General features: G+C 36.4%; 7 protein-coding genes across 9 annotated transcripts in view; 3 read left to right on the forward strand and 4 right to left on the reverse strand.

Annotated features, from left to right (window-relative positions):
• LOC129566716 (protein expanded) overlaps nt 1-9,620 on the forward strand; it is a 32,529-nt gene extending 22,909 nt beyond the window's left edge. The window contains exons 2-7 of the mRNA XM_055442912.1: nt 425-558; nt 682-827; nt 4,453-4,532; nt 4,674-7,261; nt 7,480-8,015; nt 8,094-9,620. Of these exons, the coding sequence (XP_055298887.1) occupies nt 467-558; nt 682-827; nt 4,453-4,532; nt 4,674-7,261; nt 7,480-8,015; nt 8,094-8,584 (3,933 nt within the window). The 5' untranslated portion in view covers nt 425-466 and the 3' untranslated portion in view covers nt 8,585-9,620. The remainder of the gene's footprint in view (nt 1-424; nt 559-681; nt 828-4,452; nt 4,533-4,673; nt 7,262-7,479; nt 8,016-8,093) is intronic.
• Nucleotides 9,621-9,947: 327 nt separating this feature from the next.
• On the reverse strand, nt 9,948-12,446 carry LOC129566717 (4F2 cell-surface antigen heavy chain-like). The gene is made up of 2 exons (XM_055442913.1): nt 11,769-12,446; nt 9,948-11,540 (listed from the first exon to the last, which is right to left on the reverse strand). Exons 1-2 carry the CDS (start codon nt 12,326-12,328, stop codon nt 10,202-10,204), a joined length of 1,899 nt encoding a protein of 632 aa, XP_055298888.1. The 5' UTR covers nt 12,329-12,446; the 3' UTR covers nt 9,948-10,201.
• LOC129566718 (mitochondrial basic amino acids transporter) lies at nt 11,687-18,212 on the forward strand. The gene is made up of 5 exons (XM_055442915.1): nt 11,687-11,916; nt 11,981-12,305; nt 12,400-15,182; nt 16,011-16,271; nt 16,671-18,212. The coding sequence occupies exons 4-5, from the start codon at nt 16,235-16,237 to the stop codon at nt 17,714-17,716; spliced, it is 1,083 nt and encodes a 360-aa protein (XP_055298890.1). The 5' UTR covers nt 11,687-11,916; nt 11,981-12,305; nt 12,400-15,182; nt 16,011-16,234; the 3' UTR covers nt 17,717-18,212.
• A 1,039-nt stretch (nt 18,213-19,251) lies between these two features.
• Nucleotides 19,252-21,954, forward strand: LOC129566719 (gustatory receptor for sugar taste 43a-like). 3 transcript variants are annotated; one of them, XM_055442916.1, is made up of 12 exons: nt 19,252-19,515; nt 19,631-19,685; nt 19,807-19,939; nt 20,030-20,198; nt 20,357-20,509; nt 20,570-20,809; nt 20,898-21,000; nt 21,073-21,169; nt 21,240-21,323; nt 21,433-21,444; nt 21,583-21,651; nt 21,715-21,954. In XM_055442916.1, the coding sequence occupies exons 1-12, from the start codon at nt 19,359-19,361 to the stop codon at nt 21,868-21,870; spliced, it is 1,428 nt and encodes a 475-aa protein (XP_055298891.1). In that variant the 5' UTR covers nt 19,252-19,358; the 3' UTR covers nt 21,871-21,954. The 3 variants fall into 3 exon arrangements, with proteins under 3 accessions (XP_055298891.1, XP_055298892.1, XP_055298893.1); XM_055442917.1 differs by having other exon boundaries at nt 20,570-20,767; XM_055442918.1 differs by having other exon boundaries at nt 21,583-21,625; nt 21,715-21,898.
• On the reverse strand, nt 21,888-22,712 carry LOC129566720 (uncharacterized). Its single transcript, XM_055442920.1, has 3 exons — nt 22,516-22,712; nt 22,363-22,433; nt 21,888-22,278 (listed from the first exon to the last, which is right to left on the reverse strand). The coding sequence occupies exons 1-3, from the start codon at nt 22,688-22,690 to the stop codon at nt 21,994-21,996; spliced, it is 531 nt and encodes a 176-aa protein (XP_055298895.1). The 5' UTR covers nt 22,691-22,712; the 3' UTR covers nt 21,888-21,993.
• A 1,026-nt stretch (nt 22,713-23,738) lies between these two features.
• On the reverse strand, nt 23,739-24,641 carry LOC129566721 (uncharacterized). The gene is made up of 3 exons (XM_055442921.1): nt 24,376-24,641; nt 24,235-24,305; nt 23,739-24,171 (listed from the first exon to the last, which is right to left on the reverse strand). Exons 1-3 carry the CDS (start codon nt 24,563-24,565, stop codon nt 23,953-23,955), a joined length of 480 nt encoding a protein of 159 aa, XP_055298896.1. The 5' UTR covers nt 24,566-24,641; the 3' UTR covers nt 23,739-23,952.
• Nucleotides 24,642-25,077: 436 nt separating this feature from the next.
• LOC129566659 (uncharacterized) lies at nt 25,078-26,074 on the reverse strand. The gene is made up of 3 exons (XM_055442788.1): nt 25,852-26,074; nt 25,716-25,786; nt 25,078-25,656 (listed from the first exon to the last, which is right to left on the reverse strand). Exons 1-3 carry the CDS (start codon nt 26,012-26,014, stop codon nt 25,327-25,329), a joined length of 564 nt encoding a protein of 187 aa, XP_055298763.1. The 5' UTR covers nt 26,015-26,074; the 3' UTR covers nt 25,078-25,326.
• Between the last annotated feature and the right edge of the window lie 568 nt (nt 26,075-26,642).

The following is a 26,642-nucleotide window of genomic DNA, read 5'->3' on the forward strand; positions in this document are numbered from 1 at the left end:
ACATCGTAGCTATTTACGTATGAAAAAAAAATTCCAATGCAATATTTCTTCTTTTTTCATCGTCATTCGCGCGCGCGCACACACACACACACCAACCAAACGTTATCTTTATGTATTCCATCGATTTGGATGAAACTTTACAATGGGATAAAATATAAAACCCGTTAAAAAAAATGCTCAATATTTTCGATAACAGCTTGCATTTTGTGTGCTGAAACCCCAACTCACACAATGACAATTATTATTATGACTTGACATTTTGGATATTTTATAAAAATTGATGCACGCCGCATGCGTACGCGTCAATGTAGAAAGCCGGTTGTTCATTTTTCACATTAAAAGATACCAATTCCAATTGAAATGTTCTGCCATTTTTTTTTCTGTTGCATAATAAAACTAATAAAATGTGTATGTTTATTTGCAGGAACTATTTCTAGGAAGTATTTGCAGCTGGTAACAATGCAGCATGCGAGCTTTTTGCACCGTCAGCGCGCCCTTAGAGGTTTGCGCGCCACTAACGAGACCACTGTTACCAGGAAGCCGTTTTCTTGCTCTCAAGTATGCATATCATTGGTTTAATGTGATCTAAGCCATGGTTTAAAGTCTTCCATGAAAGCCATTGTTCAAAGTGTATCTGAACACCAGTCGGCTAATTTTTTCCCCTTTCTTTAACATTTACAGACTATTAGGAACTCCCCAGCCACGCACATTGTACTTTTTAGTCGAAGCAAAGAGTCGTGTTCGCGAAGTTTATACCCAAACATGTCTTCACTTTGCCAAACAAGGAATGCTCGACACCGAACTCTTCGGTCTGGCTGTTCTCATAGGTAAGCGATTCGATTGGTATCCGAATTATTCCAAGCCAATTTATGTAAATGGGAAACAATTGATAAGGCGCATGCAACGGTCGTTGAATATGTTAAATGGTTTCGCTTCATTTCACGTTTTATCCATGCATAAGTGAAAGAAATCGCAACGTTCTGAAATTCCACGACGTGTACAATTTAGCGATCATATTATTTGCTTTCCAAATAAATAAAAAAAATTGGAGAAGAAGACATGAATGGGTCGAATGTGTGTTTGGTGGATTCATTTCGTAAATTAGCATACCGGTGATTTGTGATTTCATTCTTTACAGATATATTGAAAAGAATTCTTCACTGTGCGAATTCCTTTCACGTCAAAGCAGTAGCTATATTTATATCGCCAACATATCAAAACTCTTCAAACTAACAAGAAACGATTTACGTGTAAGCATTCATTTAGGAAAACGAAGACTTTTGCTTTGTCTCTTTTCGCAGAAGAAAGAAAAAAATAGCAACAAAAACGAAAAAAAAAATTTCATTCGCGTATCGAGTCATACGAAATAACTACAACAACAACATATCGAGCCACGAAGATTGAACACAGATAACATTAATCAAAATGAATGATAAAATGATGCAAATGCTGAGATCAAATCAGTCGAAATGAATCAATAAAAGGCAGTGACCATACGTCAAAATGGAATTTCTGATTTGATTCAATGCTTTTCCCATACTCAGTCGATCAATGATGATGACGATGATTAAGGAGAAAGAAAACCAACAACAACAACTCTAATATTCGCTTGATGAACAAATCGTGCTACGCCGAATGCACGACACGATACGACAAAGAGAGAAAAATATTTGAAATATACTGGTGCACCAGCACAACACACACACACACACACACAAAAACCAACAATAATTGAATGGCCTGTCATTTATTTCGAGCCAAAACAACAGACCAACAAAAACGCAGCAGAGAGAAAACGCGACATGGAAAACATGAACAACAAAAACGAACAGAGAATAACACACCGAAAAGAAATCAATCAAACCAATTCTAAGGTACAGATGTACGGCTGTTGTTGCTGTTACTTTTTATTCTCTCCTGTCAACATTTTGATATACAAGAGAACATTCAAAGCGTAAACCATTTTTTCTGTGGGATATATCTAAACTTGATAGAGACGAGCGCGATACAAGCGGGGAAATGGGACACCAAACAATTTAATACAACGAGAGAGTGAGAGATGGAGAGAGAAAATGCATACAAACGCCATTTTAATCACGCGAGTTAGATGATCAAAATACATTTGACCTGGTATTTTGAGCTCAACGCTCGCCATACGGTCGCTTCATTCGTAGGCTCGTTTCCATTCGACGATTTTTTTTTATGCTCTCGCCAGCGATCGCATGCAGCTCCATTTTTTTCAGTTGTAATTATTTCAGATTACGGAGATTGAGTGAGTGCATACTGCATAGTCACTCTAAATCACACAATAAGCGCAAGCATTTAATGCACATATTTCAAGAACAGTACAATTCATATTCAAATGACCAAAACTATGTCGATCGATGATCTTTTTTTCGTTCCAATTCATGTTGCATGCTAAAATAATACCATTTTGACATGTAAACAAAAATTACTGCGTTTTTAATGCGACATTTTGCTCGGTCAAACCGGATAGAAGCAGAAAAACAGGACTGAAAATAAAATCAATAACTATTTTTTCGAAATAAAAATAACAACAACACATCGAAAAAATGAAAAGAGAAAGAAAAAAGTCCACATTTTTTCTCTCGACCACATTTTTTTTTCCTCCTGAAAGAAAGATTAAATGAAACATGCAAAGTTTATTAACAAAATCACAAGAACACATGAATGCACGAGATGCAAAAAGGAACAGAAAAAGGCTGCTAGCATATCTTTGAAGACGCTGAAAGCAAACGAACGAATGAATCAAATGGTGTGTGTTGCGCAATAACATAGGAAATACTCACGTATACACAAATACTCATCCTACGATCATAAAGAAAAATGATATTTTCTTGTGCACAACAGAACTGAAGAAAAAAAGAATAAAACGAAAACAACAAAATAAGATGAAAAAAGAGCATATAATCAACGTCAATGTCGTTTTATACGACGAATGCATTCTGTGTTCTACAACACGAGCGACAAATGCAGAGAAGAATGAGAAGAAGAAGAAGAAGAAAAAAGTTAGCGAGATGGTTAAACTGCATTCGAACCGAATCGGTCGGAATGAATGATGATGATAAAAAAAAGCGAGCGATCGAAGAGTGCAGCATGAAGAAGAAATTACCCATCTCATATATGTATATGAACAGGCCCACTCATTATATTCACTTTGTTGTACGCTCGCTTGCTCGTTGCTCTCAACCTCGAAGAACGCGCACATAAAACATACATACGTGAAGAGAGAGAGAGAGAGAGAGAGAGAGAGAGAGGGGAAAAAGCAGCAAGAGAAAGAAAAGTATTAAGCATGAACGCATTAAAATAAAAGACGTAAGACGCGTGTTTAGTAATTCAGGTAGCTGACACAAACTTAAGTCTCGTTTTCATTTTATTATTATTTTGGCATTAGTGTTGTTGTTTTTGCTTTATATATATTGTTTTTTTTTCATCATCATCTTCTTCATTCCTCTCTCTCTCTCTCTCTCTCTCTCTTGGGCCGCTTTCAGTCTCTTTTCTTTTGCCTCTCCGTGTGTCTCTCATTTCCTTCATTTCAATTTTTCTGATGCATACGATCATCTCGTGCAGGTATTCATTCGCTCGAAAACCGAGGAATTCGATTTATTCACTCATTTAACTTTATGTATGGAATTTGTTTTTTTCGATTTCCACTTTTTTGCATACCACCACGACCAAATTGGAATAAACCGAAATATTCTGGAAATAACATTCTTATTTGTTACGATACGATGTGGCTTCAAAAGGCGGATACACACAGATAGGCGACTGCAATTTCGAATCGTTAAGATGGATCATTTTAATTTACATCTACAATGTTTTTTTTTCTTTCTTCGTCTTAAATTGGCCCCAAGCCAACAGCTAATCTGTTTACTTCAGAGGCCATTAAACGTGGAGGGAAAAAAAAAGTTACGCACAAACATAACTCCTTTTTTTTAAATCAACGACATTTTGGATTAATATCTGTTTCGATGAAATGTCTTTTCAGAAGAAGTTTTAATACGTTCGTTGCTTTTTCTCTCTCTGCTGGTTACGATAAAAAAGGGCAAATTCTTTTGAACGAAACAAAAATGTTGGCATTAAAATTCTTATACCTTTAAGAAATATCTTTTTTTTTCGGGCGAGACCGAAGTCATTGCTCTTTCTCAATTGTTTCCCATTAAAATTAATTTTAAGTCGTTTTATTTTAAATATTAACGGTTGGCTCACAATCTCACAAATTTGGGTATTTATTCACTTTTTTTTGGTTGACATATCTGAAGATAAAGTGATTAATTTTTGTTTCTTCAACGCAACAATCAAAATAACAGAGAACCAAATTGGAGAAAAATAAAAAAAAAATCAATATGTGAACGATGTGAACGATTAAGAAATAAGAATAATTTGATAAACGAACGATTAACAAATTGATTTTATTCGTTTTTTTTATAGATGGCGAATACCTATTTGCCGATCCAGAAAGCAAATTATCGAAATATGGTCCGAAAAGTTGGCGCTCATCCCACACACACGTAAGTCATTAAGTCCATTTAGATTGGCATTCAATTCCAAAATTATGGCAAATTGGGTATATCAATTAATTTTATTCTTTCAATTTCTCTCCCCTCTCCCACTCTCTTTCTCTCTATTTATTGTTCTATTTCCAAATCCAGGGTCTGGATGCAAATGGTCGACCGTTGCTGGAGTTTCACTTTCGCGTACAATTCTACATCGAAAGCCCGTTAATGTTACGAGACGAAACATCACGTCACAATTACTACCTACAGCTCAAATCGAATACAGTTAATCAAGAGATCCCAAAAGAATGCTCCGAACAATCGTTGATACTGCTCGGAGCGCTTGCATTGCAAGCCGATTTTGGCGACTGTCCCGACGAAAGTAGCGACGATTATTTTAAATTAGACGATTATATACCAAGCAATTTACGAACGACATGGGGAGCGGCAGCATTGAAATCGTGCCATAAAGAGTATCGTGGCATGTCACGAGCTGATGCCGAAACCAATTATATCAAAGAATCGTGTGCACTGAACGATGCCATCAATGCGCACATATTCAAAATGAAATTAACAAAAAACGAAACCGGACCCGGATCAATATGGTTTGTTGTGTATGCAAAAGGCATCAAGATTTTCGGTGAGAATTTCCAAACGGCCAACTTTCTGTGGCCAAACATCAGTAAATTGTGCTTTGAGCGGAAGAAATTCGAAATTAAATACGGCGAACACAAAACCATACTTTATTCAATGTCCGACGTTAAGAATAAGAAATTATTTTCATTATGCAAGGAAACGCATCAGTTTTCAATGAAAATTGTAACGAGACTGAACGATGCCATACGTCGTGAAGAGGAGGAATGCAGTTCGATGCATGTGTGTGACATGTATTCGAGAGCATTGAATTTACCGTACAAAAATAAAGGCGATCAACGCATATCGGTGATTTCGAGCACGAGCTCGAACACAACGTCCGGAATTGTTAGTGATCGGGTGCATTCGGAGGATGAACTCGAAATTATGATCAATACACCGCCAGCTGCAAACATAGCGGCACCATCGACCGAAAGTTTAGCATTGGCACATTTGCTTGACAAACCGAGTGTTAGCCGACAGACGTCATCGGTGAGTCGAATGTCAATGAAAGAACTGGACGAGTCAATGAAACGATTGTCGACGCGTCCAATTGTTCGATCGGCGAGCAATGAATCAACACCCGAGCAACCAGAACGCAAAATGGAACAGTCCGAATCAGATTCACCGAATTCACAGCACAACATTGGTTCACAGTGTTCGTCCACTTGTAGTACAATTGTTGTGGCAACGGAAAGCAGTCCACAGCCAATAACAAGTTCATCGGATTCAAGGAGACAACCATCAACTTCAAGCAGCATGGAATTAGGGTTCAGTCATACAGCCCAAAATTCGGCGATCAGTGAATCGACGACAACATCCGTTGATGTTTCATACGGTACCAATACCATTGACGAAGAAGATATTTCGGGCGTTTACACACTGAACAATCCAGCACCAACTGAAACGAGTGGCGTGTACACAATGAGTAATAGCGAATTGACGGGTCATTCGTCGGAATTGGCCGAGTCAGAGAGTCATGAGAGTTCGTATTACGGCAGTTTTCAACCGAAGAGTGAGATGAACGAGTCATTGAACGTGGATTCGGTGGATGGAAATTTCAACCAATCAAGGAAAGAGAGTAGTGCGAATGATTTTCGAATGCGATCCGATTCGAATGTGAGTTCGACATCATTTCGGGGCGACGGTAGTGATCCAACGGATAAGAAGCAAACTCTGTTGAGTGCTGAGGAATTGACCGACCTAATCGTTGGCCGAGGATCGTATCCATCACGTAAAACCGTTAGCAATACGTTGGATTCCGATTGTGACTATGTCACTATGCCATTGCCACTGAAGGAGGGTGAAAGTTTTTTGCCCGGTCACGAAGATACTGCCCCATCAGATGATACATTCGACGTTGATTTGTTGTCATCAAACCCACCGCCGCCTCCGGTTCGAATCGACAGCAATACGCATCGTGCATTTGCCGGTATGATGAGCACAAATCGAGCCATGCCGCCACCACCCTACAATGCACACCATAAAATTACATCAGTGGCCACGAATGTGGTCGAACAACATGATGAAATACCTGCGATACCTGCCCGCGATCCACCACCATATTCACAGCAACCGAACCGTGTGCTGGTGAGCTCAACATCGAATCTATCCACTTCAGCACCATCCGTTTCATCTCAAACGAGTCAACCAGAAGAAGCGGCAGCTCGGTTCATTACGACGAGACCGCAAATCAACATTTTAAAAGCCCATACCAGTTTAGTGGGTGAGAATCAATTGCCAAAACCGAGCTATGCTGCACCAACAATTCCGCCGCCCGTCATTCCACAAGTACCGCACAGTGCATCACAAAATCTCTTAGCCACACCGCATTCCATTGGCATTCCAGTCGGTCCGTACAACATAAGCAGCGTTCATAAAAACCATTTGTCAAACATTTCGTCACCGTATCCAGAGGTGAAAACGACAGCACAAACACCACGAGCTTGTGTTCTTTTACCAGTTATCAAACCAGCTAGACAATACATTCCTCCGCCGCCATCATTGCCTCGCCAACCACCACCTCCACCACCAGCACAACTCGCAACCGTCTACACCAGTCAATTGGCACAGTCGCAAATTGAATTGTACCAAAAACAGCTGTACGATAGGTAGGTTATTGCATTGACAGTAAGTCTATCACGTGATTTCAATGACAATTCAGTCAATATAACAAATTAGTTGGGTTATGAATCATAACCACTGTGATGATGTGTATCATGACTTATGTAGGATTGTTTCTGTTTGAAAAACAAATTACATTTTTTATTTCCTCCATTTATATTCATTTCAATAACAAATTCAATGTTTTTTTCATTTCCATTCATAGTTGCGATTATGTCATTTACCCGTTGCAAGATCCGGCAATCAGCCAACAAGAGTACTTGGATGCGAAACAAGGTTCAATAATAGCAGCAATGGCACAGAGCACAGCTGCTATTCCACCACCGTATTTTATTCATGCGAACCATGGCACCTGGGATGCGTACAAAGGTCATGCCATTTATCGTAGCACGCCATACCTATCAATGGCCTATTCAACGCATTCGCATTATGCATCGACGCAAAATCTGTCTGACACTTATGTTCAATTGCCATCTGGTGCCTATTCACCGCTTTATAGCCCATCCATAGCTAGCTTATGCTCGTCGTATGATGCACCACCGCCGATACCACTACGGCCCCGACCGATGGCAACAGCAACAATGTTTGCGCGATCCAAATCAGATGACAACATTTTGAATTCCATTGAAACGCTGCCAAAAGCAAAACGACTACCTCCTCCGCCTCCACCATATCACAAGAAATCGATTAAGCCGCCAATGCCGCCGCCCATCGAAGAACAAATGGCCATACCATCAGCACGTAAGTGGAATTTAAACACGTTTTTATTTCTTATTCATTTTTTGGGCATTTTTCTCATGAAATTCATTTCAATTGCAGCAATAATTCAAAAGCCACGGCTTCCAGCGCAACCAATCACAACGACCTTGCCACGAACCAATGCATCGATGAAGTTAGCCACACATATGCCGGTCAAAACCGTAACAAATTCTACGTCAACAATAGCACCAGCAACGCCGATTGACATAAATGTGTTACGCGAGCATAGCAAGCACTTGGATTTGCCATTGATATCAGCCTTGTGCAACGATCGTTCTCTGTTGAAACAAACAGCGTTTGTGATGCCAAAGCATCCGTCGTCGAATGTTAAACAGAACACGCTGCAGATGTCAAAGGGAAAATATCCAGTGTCCGGCTTGAGTACAACTCAGCTCAATAAATCTCGACCGAAGACATCGATAAGTCATCGTCATCCAAGCGATAAATTACCACCCTTGCCGACCACTTCCGTCATGCAAAACAACTATGTCATGGATCCAGCCATGAAACACAAGAATTTCAGTTCGCAACCGAACCTTAAACAAGCATAAAGAAAATGTATAACAAAATGACAATTGCAAATTGAATAAAATAATTTCCTTGTCACTCCAAGAGGATGAGCTAGTAATAGGAGATTAACAGAAAAGTCGCTCTTTCTTTGTATTTAATTGAGACAGAAGAAAAAAATTGAATAGAAAAACGCAACGTGCCTTTCTATATAGTAAATAAGCGAGATGAGATGAAGAAATACAATTCCATTAATTTAAAATGGCCATCGACAAGTTTTATTAGGACAAAAGAATTCGACACGGACCGTTAAAATTTTATTTTCGTTTAAATTAAGTAGAATTCGTTTTTATACTCTAAATGGAAGTTCAAGACAAGATAAATTAGAAAATTCTATTTGTAGAATGTTAAATGTTTTAATTAATACACCGACACGGCTTCACAGGAATTTACAGCTTATGTTTATAAATTATTTTAGAGAATCGGATAAGAAATAAACTGAATTGGAAACATATATTATGTTTTCACACGTGGAATCGGAGAATTAAGAAAATAGACCGGTGTGTTTGTCACTTCGTAGGCATTTCGATTTAATCCCCTAGAATTTAAGCAGTATTGTTGTGTGAAGCAATGAAATATGAATGAGAAAAAAAAATTGAAAATAAAATTGAAACAAAAACAAAATCGTTAGGTATAAGCAGAATGAATATTCGATTCTCTCTATTAGTGACATATTTGTAAAGTTGTATTTTGCAAACTATTTTTTCTCCCAATTTCTTTCTAATTTTGACAATTTTCTGAACAAGAACAACTGATATACGATTATAAGGCTAATTTTCATTTTAATTTTATTTAGACGAAGAAAAAAAAGCGTTTATCAATTGCTGACACACGCCAATTTCGAAGCAATTGCTCAATCTCCTATATACTGGTTTTGAATGTTCAAAACACAAAATTTGCCAGATTTATGAAAAAAAAACAAACGAAAAAAAATTGAATAAACAATTCAAGCTAGTTTTATGACATTGTATTTGAATTTTAATTAGTTCCGAATAATAAATTGATTTAAACAAAACAAAAGCATGCTTAAACACACAGATTTTTCTTTTCGTTAGCATTGACATTTCAGGGTCAATTTAGAGGTCACGTGTCAAGCGGTAAGTATACAGTCCACGCAGCCCACATAGTGTGGATGATATTTCATTGAGGTGGAAAGAAAATTTCGATCCGAAAAATTGAATTTTCGTTTTTTTTTCTGGAAAATACTTACACTTCTTCTTCAATCTGCTGACATTTTATTCATGCTATAAAGTATTCACAATATGAACATTTTCAAATCTATAAGAATGAGAAAAACAATTATGGCAAGAAAAAAAAAATCGGAGCAATCAAAAAACCACAATTATATTTTGGCATTCAATGCAAAATTGAATTTTCTTCAAATTTTATTTATTAAAAATGATCTAAATTTTTATTACATCAAATTGTAGTCATTCAACAATCGACTCAAAAAAAAAAAATAACATGAATTTATTTCCATTTGAAAATGTGCAAATAAATTCGGTGAAATAAATTTGTATTTGTTGTTGTTTTTCATCTTCTAAAAATCTACGAGTTTTCAAGCATGTGAGAGCTTGAATTTCTTTTTACATTCCATCACATTATTTATCAAGCTTGACGATGATCGTTTGACTCGGTCCAATTTCAAATTGTTTAAAATAGATTTTCTCTTGTACTTTGTCGCCAAGCATAATTTGGCCACTGTAAAAGTAGTTGGTTAAATCGAGTGATATTTTGTTATTGCCAAAATTGGATATTGATACAAATGTATTTCGTCTTGGATACCATCGCATTAGTATCAAAATATTGCCATTCTCATGAAACATTGCTGATGTATTTGATTCGTATTTTCCTTTTTTTTTGATGATATTTTTGTAGATGGACGGCGAGATGTCGCGCAATGAAATCATTCGGGCAATCGTATCAAAATCATCGGCACTGATGCGTACCGAATGGTTTAGACCATGATCAGTGACCTGGGGCACTGTATTCCAAACCATTCCTTGTAGGCGATGCATATGTTTCGAATCAATAGGTTCGCTGAAATGTTGGCGCGAGCTCTGTTCAGTGGTACCGTCGCCATGATAAATATTCGGCGAACCAGGTAGCATGAGTGACATTAGTGTGGCAGCCAAAGTACCATTGGTGGTTAGCTCGTACGATTTGTGCGTTTGTTGTTCAGATATGCCGCCGATACTCCATTGAATATAGGCTCCATTGCCTGGTTTCAGTGGCCCACTCAATTTTTGATTGATTTGTTGTGCAATTTGTTTTGTGCCATTGGTGACATCGATGAAAATGTCAACCAAATCCACATTCCTTACAATATCCTCAGCAATTGGCCGGTCAACATTCTCAAGCAACTGATTGTTGACCATTAGAATTCGATTTGAACCGATCAATGCCTTCCAAGCACGAATATTATCCACAAGCAACGGATCATCGTGCAAGTATTCCAAGCCTTTGATGTAAAATCCATCGATGCCGCATTTCATCCAAAGCAAAAGTGCCTGAACAACGATATTTTTTTCACTCGATGCTCGTGCCACTCGAAGTGCACCTTCGTCCATAATCATCGGATGTTTTGTGCTCTCTTCAATAATGGTCACCACTGGCTCGAGCTTTGTCAAGAATGGATAAATCGGCAAATCAAGAATCAGCGACAGATTGTTATTGTGAAATGCTCTGACCAATGTTTTCAGGTCTTCTGCCGAGCCGAGCACCTCATCGATTGCAAAAAGTGTGGTTACATTTTGGAAATGTTCCGGTTGATTTTTCGATGGGAAAATTGAATTCAAGCGGACACCAACCACGCCCAGTTTGGTCAAGTAGTCAACACGATGCGCCAAACCACGCAAATCACCAAAACCATCAATATTTGAGTCTGGGAATCGTGCCGGGTGGATTTCGTAGAAAACACTCCCTTCATACCATACGGTTCTGAAAGAAAATCATTGAAATTAATGTATTTTTATAACAAAAATTTTTTTTGAAAATAAACTGGTCTTTGAAACATAACCAAAAATATGCGAAAAATACATATTTCACTGCATGTCTCTAAAGCATGCTTGCGCTTCAATAACAACAATGACATTCTAATCAAGCAATCATAATAACGTGTGACGTTTGATAATTTTGACATTTCGTTGCAAAAAAACAGCTACTCACTTTGGATTGCAGGTTTTTGGCAATGAATAAATTAATGAGACGACCGTGGCAACAATAGCAACGACACCAGCAACAAAAAAGAGAAATGAGCATTGGCGAATCAATTTCCAATTCCAGTATACGAATGATGGTACGTCTTTGCTGTCGGGTAAGTTCAAATGTGCGTGCAATTGCGTTTCGCTTTCTGGCATAACCTCACCATTTTTGCCCAGGTGCTGATAGACATTTGGATTGAATACGGTCGTTGTGCCAGCCACTACTTGTCCTTCAATGCAACCGGAGCTGCCCGAGCATGAGCTGGTTTCCTCTTCGGCTGCCCTTGGATCATCATTGACAAAATCGTCTCCTTGTTGCGAGCAGTTTTCGTTGAGAATATTCGGAGTGAGTGGATCGTTGAAATTCATTGGCGGTGGAGGAGATGGTGTGTTCGGTAGCAGGAGACAGGTTGATGCATCTTCTTCGGGTAAAAACGTCGAACACGATGGTGATGTATTCAACGATGGTGACAAATTCACACCCAAAAGTGGTGTTTTATTCGTGGGTATCTCTAAATTACTCATATCTTTTTTTATGTATCTACACTTTTCACACTTGTTGACGTTCGATTAAAAGATTTTCTCTTGTTTTTCAGCCTGATTAAGGAAATCACATCGCCAGACACACATTAAAAACGGTTTGGCTGCATTGAGTTCTATTTATAAACTGTCGCCAATCGTACGGTCAGCATTGGACGACACCAACTCTCACATTTGTCTCTCTCTCTCTCTTACTCTCACTTTAATATGTTTGTGTGTGTCTCTTTTCAACGTTTCGTTTCGATTGAACGTAAATTCCAATTAATTGATTTTGATTATATTCGCTTGCACATATGGTTTGAATTCACACACTGGTCGATATATTTCAAAGCTGATAATATCAATTGTTGCGTCTCCACAAGCACATCACATTCGCCCAACTACGAGTGAATGACGTCGTATAATATTGACTGTGAATTGAATCGAATCATCAATTGGATGTCGCGGCACAACAGAAACCCCTTCGGTTTTAATTGAATCGTTTGCCAAATGATTAGCGATGTTTATTAAACAAACTTATCGTGAACAGCAACACCAAAAACAAACTAAAAATTAACTTTTTGTATGGAATCTTTTTTCCTTCCACTATATATATACATTCAATTTGTATGAGAGATTCGAGGGAATTTGACATGTACGAAATAGCTGCGACGTGTCTACGTGAAGGTTTGAAGAGGACTTTTCAACGTCGCATATCATACATTGGGGGACCATATACATGAGAGAAAACGATAAAATGTGGTTCAAGCTTATGTCAAACTACACTGTAATTTGCGTATGTTGAGAGAAAAAAATGGCACATGCGCACCACACTCCTCTAATTTGGTTTGACATTCCTCATACACCAAGCTGGCATAGCGGACAATGTGTGTGGAAAATACACGAAGTCAAAACAACACCGAACGTACAGTGACCGTTTACAACATGCATTCGCTAATGTTTACAGTCATGATGTGTGTATCTCGGTTTCTCCTCTCTTCGTGAACGGAATGGACTTTTCGCCCGACCCATTCACAATAGCTCGATTGATAAGACTGTTGATGCTATTGCTACTACTTTTTGTAACCCGAATGAAAATTCGTGATTACAACGGATTTTCGATGAAATCATTCTTGTTGTGCGCTTGTTTTGATTGTTGTTTTTTTCGCGCGTAAATTATCTCATGTATGATTTTGTTTATACAACAAAAGGGGCACAAACAATTTACATTTCACCAACGGTGTAAATTTTATTGTATGCACGACGTACGCAAAAGTTGGATATAGAACAAAAAACCGACCAGTATTTATTGAATTTGTTTATTTCATTCATATTGATTCATTTATATTGATTCAATCGGGTCTTTCACCCGGTCCAATTTGATTATCGTCACGTTTTTCGATTTTTTATTGTGTTCCACTTTCAGGACACTCTATTCCCAGCACCATTTTTTTTTCTTCGTCGCCTTTGGAATAATCTAGAATCAAGTAGCCTATCCACCAATTTTTTTTTTGTTGGGTTATCAGTGTCCGCTGATGATGTATCACGTTTTTTGTTTTTTTCTTCTATTTGTTCATCAAACGAAATTTGACTTTTGTTTACATTCAATCTGAAAACTTTCCAAGTCTCTTGAATTCCGACTTCGAACACAATTTACCATTGAGTTTCGTATGCTAAATCACAATATTGTGGTGCGTATTTTAATACGCGTGTAAATAAATGATTTACAAGCTAATATGTATGTTGAAAACGTGTGTGATCGTAGATTGACGTTGCCCAAACTAATCTACCGACTGTTTGAACAAAACCAAATAGATTGTGGACCAAAAAAGTTTTTTCTTCTGCTTCGAACAAAATTATTTCATAAATATTTTGAATGAATTGACGTCGACAATAATTCTTGATGAGAGAATGTTTTTGTCACTGCTTTTCGAAACGGATCCCAACGCTTGTTTTCAAATCGACGGAAAAAGTTTAAATTTTTCCTAAAAAAATTTATTGATTGTAAAATTCTGCTAGTCACTCGTTTCCAAGTGCTTGCAATCGCTCTGAAACTATTTCCAATGAAAATTCTATTATTCCAATGGAAATTAAAATCCATGCCATAAAGATAGATTCATACAAGATTACCAGCAATCGAAATAGTTTTTGGGAGAAGAAAGTGGAGTGCAGTTTGAATGAATTTATTCTCAATTCCTTTTTGCGACACCGTAATGCGATAAAGAGTGTGTATTGCAAAGGGAAAAAAGCGTTGGAACTGTCGTTACGTTGATTTGGTTCGGTTCGGTTTATGGGCCGATTCATATTTATCTGTGTGACCCGTCTTTGCTGATAACCTCTCTATCTCAATGTAATTATCTAGCGCACGAAGATTCAATTCGACAATTCACACTTTCGAGCTCATTTTCAAGTATAGACTCGCACAAGTCAGTTCAATTTTTGGAAACAGATTCGTTTTCAAGCGGATTAACTACGAATTAGTTTGTGCATCATTGATTGAAATCATAATATTGGATCAATCATCAGAGACGCTCTATTTTTTCTTCTTCAAACTTAATATTAAAGTAGCGATCTCTTTGTTTTGTGACGAATTTTCCGCATATATATTTCTGCGCATTTGAGTCAAAAAATTAATCACATCTCGGAACGACAAGTGTTAAATGCTCATTTTTAGTTTAGCGCCAAAAATACCAGTTGTATTCGTGTAAGCGCTTTTTATTTGAAGTAAAACCCCATGGAATATGTTCTTTTAACCACGAACATAAGTTTCCTTTTGGATTACCGTCTGAGCTATCGTGCTGGTAAAGTTAAATCGATTGGAGGAGCCGTGTGATACAGATTGAATACAGTTTATTTGAAGGTAATTGCATTTTTCTCATTGGAACTGTAGAATACAAAGAAAGAGAATAGAAAATTAAGTAAAAACAATTGAAAACTAATGGAAAAACTAGGAGAAAAAGAGGCAAAATTAAAAAGGAAAAAAAAAATACAAAATAATAAAAAAACACATAGAATCGAATTCAGTCAAGTGAATGCAAAAAATTAAATTAAAAACAAAAAAACTTTCCTGTCCAGCCAAACTTGGGCAAAGTTATTGACCCTTCAGTGATGATGCGCCGTTTCATTGATATGAGCGATCGTGCATTTTGTTATCAGTGCAAACATTTTGTGGCACTAGAATTTGCACCAGATTGTGATGTATTGAATGATCGCAACATAACCATGAGCACGCAAGTGCAACAATTTTCGTATATTTCTCCTTCTTCCTTTCTATATAATTCATACTAAATGCCACCATCAAAGTGTGTTTCGAAATAACGTCCCATTGCGAATTGATTGAATTTGATTTGAATTAAAGCGGATTTCTTGTTCATCATTTCCTGCTGATTCAGCGAAAAAAAACTTCCATTTGTTCAGAAATAATTTTGAATGATGTATAGAAATTGCGATTGTTTGGTTAGTTGGTGATAAAAATAGAGTGGAAAGTCCTTGCACACAACTGGGAACTGACACGTGAGATTGTCCATGTAGCGTTTTTTCAATGATAGTGAGAATGCTTATCGCACTGGAACGATTCGTAGAAGAAGAAGAAAGAAGTCTCAATCAAACATCATTTCTTCAAATGTGTGCATTGAATGAAACATGCCATTATCATGAATCTAACGGTTTTTATTTGATTGCATTTCAGGCTGATTCCATATTGCTTAAATCCAAGAGTTTCATTTGACGAGTGATTGGATTTTGTTATACACGCGTGATTGCAAGAGTGCCGAACTAAACCAATTAAAGTGCAGTCTGAGCAGGACTGAGGAAAGGTGACCGAAATTGTCAGAGAGACAAGGGAGGACCAAGAGAGGCACGGAGAGAGGATTTATATTTTCGAGCCACAAGAAAACAAGTCAGTGATCAAAGATGTCTGCAGTGGATTTTGTAGCCGGTTGCTTAGGAGGTAAAATAGTCGAGCCTACTTTTTAAGTTTATTGTCTCCAATCGTCTAACGACCCGTTATTCCGTGCGCCCATTTGTTGCTCAAAATATACTCGATACTCACAGAGATAACGACTGATTTTTTTCCTTCCGTCGCTTCAAATTTTCCAAAGTAAAGAGAGATTATTCATTGCTTACATGGCGAATAATTTTGTTTTGAGATTTATATCACGTGCATGTCTCATGGCTGTCCGTTCATGGACGCTATGCATGTGTGTAACAAATCTCAAAGCGGCTAAACATAAAGGTTATCTCTGTGTGACCAGTTGGATTTGAAGTAATTTAACGAATGAATTTAACAAATTTTGTCTAAACGAGTTTTTTTTTTCTGTTGTTGTTTTTCTTTTAAATCATCAAACAGGATGCGCTGGATTAATTGTTGGTCATCCATTCGATACGATAAAAGTGCATATGCAAACGCAAGACCCGAAAAATCCAAAATATCGTGGTGCATTCCATTGCCTTAAATCACTAATGGCCAAAGAGTCGTTTCGTGGTTTGTACCGAGGAATGTCCAGCCCAATGGTTGGTGTGAGTGCGATAAATGCTATTGTTTTCGGTGTTTATGGCAATGTTCAACGAGTGTCATCAAACCCAGATTCGTATATGTCCCACTTTTTGGCTGGTTCCGTAGCCGGCTTTGCGCAGAGTATCATTTGTTCGCCGATGGAGTTGGCGAAAACACAACTACAATTGCAAACACACAAACTTGGTGCAGCTAAATTCAACGGGCCGACGCAGTGCTTATCATATGTTTATCAGTGTGAGGGAGTTAGAGGTATGTTTCGTGGCCTTGGCTGTACTGCTGCTCGTGATGTGCCCGGTTTTGCGTCGTACTTTGTGTCTTACGAATTTTTGATGAGATTAAAAAACGAACCCGGTATCTTGTATACATTGTTTGCCGGTGGTACTGCTGGTGCCTTCTCATGGATGTTTACCATTCCGATCGATGTTGTGAAATCGAGACTGCAAGCTGATGGAATGAGCGGTGAACGAAAAATGTACGACGGCATGGTGGACTGCTTTCGAAAGAGTTACCAAACTGAAGGAAGTGCATTTTTGACCCGAGGTTTGAGTTCAACATTGCTTCGTGCTTTCCCAATGAACGCCGTTTGTTTCCTTGTTGTATCGGAAACACTCAAATACTGGCAAAATCACAACACCCATTCCACTAAAACGACCGTAAAGCAAACAAAACAAATAAATGCGGCACACGATCACTGGGATTGGGAACATAAAAGAAGAATAATGCAAGGATTTTTACACTTTGGCGCCGCATTTAGCGATGCCATTTGTACATCTGAAATCATGGAAGTTGCCCACGATTGGTACGACAACAATAAAATCTATTTCAGTAACAATCAAATCAGCTTCAATACAAATTATGAAAAATACCTGGAATCATGAATTCTTTAAGGTTTCAATTTGGAATTTGAAAAAATCATCAAGCCACTATTTCCAAGAAACACGATCGTGCACGATTACAATCTGGGTCGATTGGAGTTTTTGCTTTTACTTTTGAACCAATGAATGTAATTTAAAAAAAAAATTATATTTTTTGAAAGGTGGAATCTATTAAGTGGTTTTGAAAAATATGGCAAAAATGCTGAAAAACGTTCAAGATCGTAGCACGATTCGCGAATGTAATCGTGCACTATCGTTTTTCTTGGAAAAGATGCCTCCAGGAACTTAGGTTTTAATTATATGAATTTCGGAATTTCCATAGGATCGAATGCTTAAATTAAGTATTCTGACGAATTTTCGTAAATTTTGTGACCATTTTGGGAATCAACTAATATCGTCTGTCATTTTGACAATAAAATAAACACAATAAAATTGTAAACATTTACGCTTATTAAAAATTTTTATAAAATGAATAAAACGATTTTTTTTATAATGAAAACATTTTTTTATTTTTACAATTTTCATCGCGTCATAAGTAAATTATTTTGTTTCTTGAAATAAAAATGACAGAGCAAGAACGCTTTCATTTGGAATCTGCGTTTATTTTTGTATATTCCGTATTACTTTCGACTTGAACTTACATCAACTCTCATCAACTTTTGCTGTGCAAAATGGAAAATGCGCATTAAAATGGTTGTACGTATTATATTAATAGATAAGCACCATTCTAAAATGCTTTCAGTTTTCTACGGAATTGATAACCTTTGCCTACTTATTATGGGAGTCAAATGCATTTATAGCTGCGATTATGTATTCATTGATTGGAATAACCATTGAAATGAAATGAAGGGGTTTGTTTTTCAAATAATTATGTTGTTTTCATGATCTCTTTCTACCTTCACCACCTATACCCAATGAACACATGTAATGCTAAATGTTTGAATTTTGTGCATATTTTAATGTAATGCTAAATGTAGCACTAAAAGTGCAAAAATTGTGAAATTTTTGGACCTATTTAGATAAAATTTTGTTTCTGGGCACAATATGTGTAAGAATTGTGCACGATTTGGGAATAAATCTACTATGCACAATAATTGCACGTGTTTGGCTCATTGGGTACAGAACAATATTTATGAAAAATGCTCATATTCAGCTGTCATCAATGTTGTTATAGGAAATAATGTGTTTATTGACAAAAGTGGTTAATTGTCTACTAAATAATGTGAGTACAAATATTTTGATGCCTATGACAATGTCGCAAAACGACGGAAAAAGGAATGAATACACATATAAACAACTTTAATGCTTATTCGATAGATTTTGTTTAATATCAATAAATATACTGTGTAAATAAAAGTGTACTTGTCCGACGGCGCTCAATTCATGCTTGGCATGAAGGAGGAAATGTCTATCGGTTAATTCGATTAATTTCACTTTGAACGACATACTTGGTGTGGTCAAACAGAAATAAAAACAATAATTGCACTGCAGGATATTGAATCAAGTCACGCAGTTCACCTGTGACCATATGAGCGAATGTATCGTAGTTCGTGTATTTCCTGTGTTGGATATTTTTTCAAAAGTGTTTTGTTCTAAATGTGTTTTCGAAGCTATTGACTAAATTCTTATTTGTTGTGATTCAATCATGGAGATTCAAGATAGTTCATTGCCTGGATTTTATTTAAGTCGAGTACTTGGAATGGCACCATACCTTATAAAAAAGAACGACAAAAATCGTGTGAATGACATTCGACGATCGACATGGCTATGTCTGTATAGCATTTGTTTTATGACCGCCACAGGTAAATTTATGGCAAAAGCATTGCATGAAAATGGAATATCTTCAAATGTGAATTTACTGTGATTTTAATCATTTTTTCCTGCAATTCTTCTCTCTCAAATTTCATATCAAAACAGTTAGTATGACCGTTCGGTTTATATTCGTTGATGCCGATTCAAAAACACCAATTCGGTAAGTTTATCTACCATCGAAGGGAAAAGAAGTAGTAAATAATTGTTCAAAATGGAAAAATCAATAAACTCTAAAAAAAATTAAAAATAAGTGTGATAATTCATACAAATTGATTTATTAGGATGAGAACAGCTACATCAAAATTCGTGACTGTGTTTGATGTATGTGTTGTAGTTGGTGCGTGTGTTTGCGGTGCAATAACCGGACTAATTGGACGGAAATGGATTTCGAGAATCAACGACAATCTCAGAAAAGTACATTCAATTTAGGCTCTTATGCGAAAGTTCAATTGAGTAAATTTAAAAGAGATTTAACTTTTTATTGATATTCGAAAAAAAAATTAGGCTGATGACGAACTGACCCTATTTAATGATCAATGGAAAGACAAAAAACGGAATCTAATAATGGTGGTGCTTGTTTTCTTGTCTATGACTGGTATGATTGTTTTGGATATCATATCGAAGTGGCGAAGTGCAAAAAATTTGCAAATAAAAATGACCAAAGGAGGCCAAGGTATGACATTTAAACTTGATTGGAAATCTGATTTCATGAAAATTTTCCATGTGAAATTCATATAATGACTTGAAAAAAAAAAATCATTTTTGCCATCACTTTATTAGCTGGCCCCTTTCCCCATATTTGAAACTATATCCTTTCCCACATATTTCTAGCCACTAGTGACATTCGCATCGAAACTTACTTCCCATTTTATGTGCTATATTACATTTTGATGGCTTTACATACGCAATTGGCTCAAACGGCACTTGGCATCCAACGGCGATATCATCGACTGAATCTAGCGATTCGCAACATATTTTCATTGAGTAAATGGACTTTAATCATATTTAATTCATTAATCCAAATATCAAATGTTCTAAACTTAGAAAAATTACTGGAATCGGCGTCTCATGCGAAAGCAAACAAAGTGGATGTTCAAAACACCACCGAACCAGCACCTACAATGGAAACAAACGAAAATATTCTACCTGGATCAAATATTAATGTGCCCGTCAAGCCAATCGCAAAAATAACAACCCTATCGCGTGCACCGTCAGATGAAAATCACATAGCGCCAATATTCGGTACGGGCAAATACTCAGCGTCTCTATCAACAACGACATATGGTTTCTCATTTTTGAATAATTTAACAATTTAATTGTCTGATTAAGCGATTAAATTCGATTTAAAGCTTGTTTTCATTCCAACTTCAAGGTAAACTAACCGGAGCGGTAGCATTGACACGAGCTAGCTTCTTTTTAGATCGACTTTCATACACACACGCCATTCTAGGTGAAACGGTGACAATAATATCGAGGTGAGCGGAAAACATCTATTTTACGGTTGTTTTTTTTTCCAAGATTTTTCATTTCGTTTTCAATCGGAAAAGGGTGTTTGGACTCACATTACTTGTAATGTTGGCTTCATGTCTGCTGCACCTTGTCGCTACCAGCTATTTCTTATTCTTTGAACTGCTAAATGAACCGGTATTTATTTGCACAGGAATTGCAAATGCAATTCTTTTTCAATTATTGAATGTTTCTTTTCCATTGTTAGGATATGTTTGTTGCAAGCTTGCAACTGCTATGGTGCTGTTTCCATCTATCGCGACTACTTCTCATTGTGGAACCGTGTCATATGGTATCTTTTATATATGTTTGTTGGTTTCAATCAATTAATTTATATTTTAAAATTCAGTACGAAAGCATTAATTTAAAATAAAAAAATTTGTTTTTAAAATATTTGACAGGCAACAACTGAGGTGAGCTGCGAACAATGTATTTCCCAAGCATATACCCAATCAAAATAACTTTCCATTAATAATGGCTTTATTATTATACTAACTGTGGTTTTCTTCTCTTGTTTGCAATCCACTTATCATTTACGAATTGACATTTAGGCTAGAAAAACAATCATCATTGTTTGTGAAGTGCTAAGAAACTGTAAGGACAGTTCCGTTGAACCAATAGTAAGTTGGCATACATATTCGAAATATTTTGATGCTTTTTCATTCGTATTTGTAACCGAATAGCTTCAGCGTTTCTGGCGTCAATTGCTGGCCGATCGAACTTTCTATTTCACCGCATGCGGCATGTGCACAATCGATAGACAAATCTTGACGTCCATCAGCGGTGCCATCGCCACCTACCTAGTTATTTTGATTCAGTTCCAAAAGAGTGACGGATGAACAAAGAAATCAATCAATTGCACTTGCTTTCCCATTTTATTCAATTTGTGCTTTAACTTTCTTGAACAATAAAGTGTCAGATTTCAAACAGATGTTTTTTTTTCAGTGATTTTAATGTGGAATTTAACTATCTTTGCCACTGTTGATCTCTTGGCGTAGTTTAACGCATTCATCGGACGTGTCTTGTTTATCTGCTGGACAGGATTTGAATAACTCGGCTTCAACACAAGAACTTGCTCTCAATACAATGTGACTGCAGCCATTGGTCTCCGGTGATGGTGTTTTCAACTCTTCGGTACATTTCTTTATCGTTTGTTCGGCTACGACTTTTTGATACGGCTCTAAAGCCATTTCATTGATTACGAAATTTCTCAGTCCTTTCTCAATCAAGTTCTTATTGGCGTCAATCTATCGAATGATTTTATGAAGGAAATTGTGATATCAGTGCCAAACGAAATTCGCGGACTTAGCGATTTTGACCAGAATACTTACAACATTTACTTTTCTGCCCACGCATTCAACGACACAAACAAAACCTTCACGTTGCTTATCTTCTGTTTGATCTAAAGAAATAAAAATTTTCTGGTATTTAATTTCTGTTGCCTCGGTAAGATTGTCGACAAAAAGAAGGGGAAAAATACCCACTAGCAAGGTCCAGCTCTTGAATACATTGTTGCATTAATTGCTGCACCTTCTCATCGTACTTGGCTTGACCTTCTGCTCCGATCTTACAACACGTATTTGAATTCATTTCTTTCCCAAACACTATTACTTGAATGATGGCCAAGGAAATGATGAATGCCCACAAATAAATTTTCATTTTTTTCAATTAAATGCACAACAATTTGGCTGGAAATACGAACATCAAATGAACGCCAAATCTCTATTTAAAGAGGATTTTATTTGCATAAAAAACTAGATGACCCTTTTATCATTGAGAAAATGGTGTAATAATTATGTGTTGCATGAACTATAATAACCGAGATTTTGATCAATTACCGCATTGTTTTGAAAAATTGTAAAAGATGCATTGAAACAGGAAACTATGTTTTCAACACATGATATTTCGTGTTTGGATGTAATCATACGTCAAAGTTCGATCATGTAATTCGTTTCCGGAGAATTGAAACAATCAATATTGTAACACGTTTCTCAATGAGATATCATCTGTTTTGATTTCAAATATTCAAATTTCCGGTAAGACAGTATAATGCATTGAATAATTGAATTAAAATTAACTCATACTGCTGGAAATCAATGATATCTTTTGTTTCATCCGTCAATCTACATGTGTTCAATTGGTGGATTTGCATAAGGATGGCTTTAGAAGGGCGCTTCTTATTTGCAACCTAAAATTTCTAGTATGTTTTATCTTCTGAAATATTGGTAAAAATGCTAATGGACAACTAATTCGAAATTATTTCGGTTTTGTTGGAAAATGAAAGGTTGTAAAGAATAATTTCCATTTATGGAGCGTCTAATACCATTGATTTTACATGTAAAATAACAACAAGCAACGACAAAAGTGACCTCTCGTAGCGGCACCGTTGAAACTAACGAAACAAACACAATTGAACATGTCATTTATGTTTTGGTTCCGACTTTGGCGGAAATGGAAAGAGACTATTTCCATCCCATAAAGATCTAGTCGGATTGGACGTAAAATTGCTATATCGAAACTCCATGTCATATCTTGTCTTGTAATTGAATTGTTTACTTGAATATTCCCTACTATGCCCATTAATTCATTTTATTTGATGATTTGGTTTCAGTTAATTAAAGTTAACTCTCAAATCTTAAGCCATTGTTTCAATTAACTCTTTATTAAAAGTTGGTCAGTAAAAATTGCTACTTGAAATGTTCGCGTTCAATATGTGTGTTTTATTTTTCTCCAATTTAAAAAGAAACCTGATGTATTTTAAGCGCAAGAGCACTTTTTGTTAGAATGAATGTGGTGTGAAATCTTGGCGTGATGTCAAGGGTGGCTTCTATTGGGAAATATTTTTTGTGAAATTCCATAAAAAACGGATTAGAAACTTTCAATTTACGTCGTCGTCTTTTGATCATTCTTATGTATCCAATTCATTGTAATGCGCGGAAAGGCTTTTGAACGCATACCATTGCATGAGCTGGAATCACATTGCAACCAGTTGCTTCATGGATTTTGTTGGGAAACATTTCAATGTCACTAATGCATTTCTTCACAACATCTTCAGCCACGGCTCTTTGTGCACCATTCAAAGGCATATCATTTACAAAGTTGCGATATCCATCATGATTCAAATTACCATAACGGTCAATCTGTCGATAGAATTTACATTATTTCGCTACATTTTATTTCCGAAATTCAGTTATTATACCAACCATGTGACTTTTTCTCCCAATACACTCAGCAATGCATACAATTTTGCTACGTTTTACCGCTAACGGTTCATCTGTGTTCGTGAGAAAATGGATTATAAATAGAATGTTCTTGAATTAGTCAAATAAAAAAATTAAACATACTTCGAAGTCCGAGCTCTTGCACACAATCCTCTACCATGTGTAACAGTTTTACATGGAATTCAAGTAGAGTGGATTTTTCCGTTACGTATGTATTCGTTTCAATAAAGTTTGGAGAGCCATATAATTTTGCCAATATCAGTTCTGGATTCACCAAACACAAAATAACAAATATCCAGAAGAAAACCTTCATTTCCAGTTACCAATTTGTATTTTTTGCGAAAACTTTGCTTTATATTGAACGGGAGACAATTGAATTCCACCTCTAATTTTGCTGAAAGTCAAGAGCGAAATGAATATCGAATATTATTCGTATTTGATGAAAAACAAAACATTTTTATTTCCTGACAATAAAAGAAATGATGCGTTGCAATTAAATCATTATTGACACGAAGTACTATTCCAATCATATGTTAAACAGAAAAGAAAAAAAAATAAATGAAAAAAGTCAATGATCGTTGTGAAATCACACCTTCAATCAAATAATGACATGCTATACAGTTTTTTGTCCTAAACCTGATTACCAGTTTTTGTATTTTCAAGCTTCAAAAAAACACATCAATGAAAAGAGAAAAAAAATCTGATATTGGATAAAAAAAATCCCCGGGAACAAAAATTTATAGTATTATTTCTCGCGTTACGTAGAATATAATCGCTAGAAATTGTGGTAGTAATCAATGGAAATAGCTGGGTTTCCAGTTATTCATTGTTCGATTTGTCGTTTTTACGTTGGCTTGCGAAATTATGCCAACACGTGGTATCATTTAGGTGCAATTGGAATGCTAGAATTTGGTTTTTCAAATAAAAACTCCGATTTTTTACTGGTTTTGAATGTCATGTGCTATATTACTTCATTTGATTTGATTCATTTTCTCTATTATATCACATAACTATGTTATGATAAGTTTTTTCGAAATCATTTTGTACCAGTAAAATTATTTAGTCATTCCCGGTTTACTTGGAGACAGTTTGTGGGGATGGCTGTGGTCCTTTCCCTTTGAAATCGCGATTGATAAACTCACGGAAGTGAACACAATGTTCAACGCTGTCTTGCTTATCAGCTGGACATGCATTGATCAACTCTTTTGAAGCGCAGTGAAAAGCTTCCATAGCGGTCTCGCTACACCCATCCGGGCTCTCCTCAGAACCATCTGCTGAATTCACTTTTTCAATACATTTTGTGGCGATTGCATCAGCTACGGCTTTTTGGTAATCTTCCGTGGCCATTTGAGTGGTTATGAAACTGCGATATTTATCTTCGTTCAAACTTTCATCAGCGTTGATCTATTAATTGCAAGAATTCGAATAGCTCGAACACGAAACAATATTTTGCAATAGCTCACCATATTGGTTTTATTTCCGAGACATTCGTGGAAACATGCGAATTTAGGCGGTTTTCCTTGTTCTGGTTCCCCTGTGAATTGAAGTGTACGTATTTATTCGTATGCTTCTTATAACTTTCGAAATGTATAAAATTACCAAGCTCTTGTTTGCACTCATCTTCCAACTTCGTCATACTATCAATGAACTGGGTAGTAGCTGCTGATATTTGAATTTTGCAACACTTAGTATATTCGAAAAGACCTGGTGGCTCATGAGCAGAAGCCAATGCAATCAACAAAGCGCACAACAAAAACTTCATTTTCAGTTTGGTAATTTCAATTTGATTGGAACAACTTTTTGAATGTGTAACTTCACTAATTCAAAAACAGAATGGCTTTACCATCAACAATTCTGGGCGTATTTATACGCGAAATTTTGGAATTGCAATATTAGTATTTGTCATTATTGTCGCGAAAAAAACACAATCATCTAAAACAAAAGCTAAATGATATTTTGCATGACACAGGAATCCTATTTCTCATTTGTATTTCCATCTAATCGATAAAATGAACAAATTGAAGGCTTTGTTTCTATTTAATTCATATTCAAATTCACATTTAATTGCATCGCTCACACCCGTTCGTATCTTTAAATTACATCATCATTATTTATTACTTTTCTTCTAACCAACTTTGTTGGGAAGATTTTTTTTTAAATTACTATCATGCATATTTTCACCAGGATAGCCTTGGTCCTACACAAACAACGACATCATTAGCAAAATGATTTCGTTCAAGAATGGTTCACTCTGAGAGAGAGTACGGTCGTAGATGCACTTGTTCAACATTTTCAAACATTACCATCAATATGTGTGACGTATACTCATTGGGATTATCCTGGTGCATTTGTCATTGGTTTAGATCAGCAAAGCGATTACCATGAAGTAA

The sequence above is a fragment of the Sitodiplosis mosellana genome, unplaced genomic scaffold, assembly GCF_009176505.1.
Source record: "Sitodiplosis mosellana isolate CC-2019 unplaced genomic scaffold, AAFC_SMos_1.0 Smas_scaffold_4, whole genome shotgun sequence".
NCBI lineage: Eukaryota > Metazoa > Arthropoda > Insecta > Diptera > Cecidomyiidae > Sitodiplosis > Sitodiplosis mosellana.

Bases quoted from the DNA above. Each gene is read 5' to 3' on its own strand.
- LOC129566717 (XM_055442913.1), bottom strand. From the start codon at position 12,328: ATGAGTAATTTAGAGATACCCACGAATAAAACACCACTTTTGGGTGTG. The intron at 11,541-11,768 runs GTGAGTAGCTGT...ATTTTCTTTCAG, and splicing joins CCAAAAACCTGCAATCCAAA to AACCGTATGGTATGAAGGGA.
- LOC129566718 (XM_055442915.1), top strand. From the start codon at position 16,235: ATGTCTGCAGTGGATTTTGTAGCCGGTTGCTTAGGAG. The intron at 16,272-16,670 runs GTAAAATAGTCG...ATCATCAAACAG, and splicing joins TGTAGCCGGTTGCTTAGGAG to GATGCGCTGGATTAATTGTT.
- LOC129566719 (XM_055442916.1), top strand. From the start codon at position 19,359: ATGGAGATTCAAGATAGTTCATTGCCTGGATTTTATTTAAGTCGAGTA. The intron at 21,001-21,072 runs GTGAGCGGAAAA...CAATCGGAAAAG, and splicing joins ACGGTGACAATAATATCGAG to GGTGTTTGGACTCACATTAC. The intron at 21,652-21,714 runs GTAAGTTGGCAT...GTAACCGAATAG, and splicing joins ACAGTTCCGTTGAACCAATA to CTTCAGCGTTTCTGGCGTCA.
- LOC129566720 (XM_055442920.1), bottom strand. From the start codon at position 22,690: ATGAAAATTTATTTGTGGGCATTCATCATTTCCTTGGCCATCATTCAA. The intron at 22,434-22,515 runs GTGGGTATTTTT...TTATTTCTTTAG, and splicing joins TCAAGAGCTGGACCTTGCTA to ATCAAACAGAAGATAAGCAA. The intron at 22,279-22,362 runs GTAAGTATTCTG...ATCATTCGATAG, and splicing joins TGGGCAGAAAAGTAAATGTT to ATTGACGCCAATAAGAACTT.
- LOC129566721 (XM_055442921.1), bottom strand. From the start codon at position 24,565: ATGAAGGTTTTCTTCTGGATATTTGTTATTTTGTGTTTGGTGAATCCA. The intron at 24,306-24,375 runs GTATGTTTAATT...TCACGAACACAG, and splicing joins GCAAGAGCTCGGACTTCGAA to ATGAACCGTTAGCGGTAAAA. The intron at 24,172-24,234 runs GTTGGTATAATA...TTCTATCGACAG, and splicing joins TTGGGAGAAAAAGTCACATG to ATTGACCGTTATGGTAATTT.
- LOC129566659 (XM_055442788.1), bottom strand. From the start codon at position 26,014: ATGAAGTTTTTGTTGTGCGCTTTGTTGATTGCATTGGCTTCTGCTCAT. The intron at 25,787-25,851 runs GTAATTTTATAC...TTCAATTCACAG, and splicing joins TGAGTGCAAACAAGAGCTTG to GGGAACCAGAACAAGGAAAA. The intron at 25,657-25,715 runs GTGAGCTATTGC...TGCAATTAATAG, and splicing joins TCGGAAATAAAACCAATATG to ATCAACGCTGATGAAAGTTT.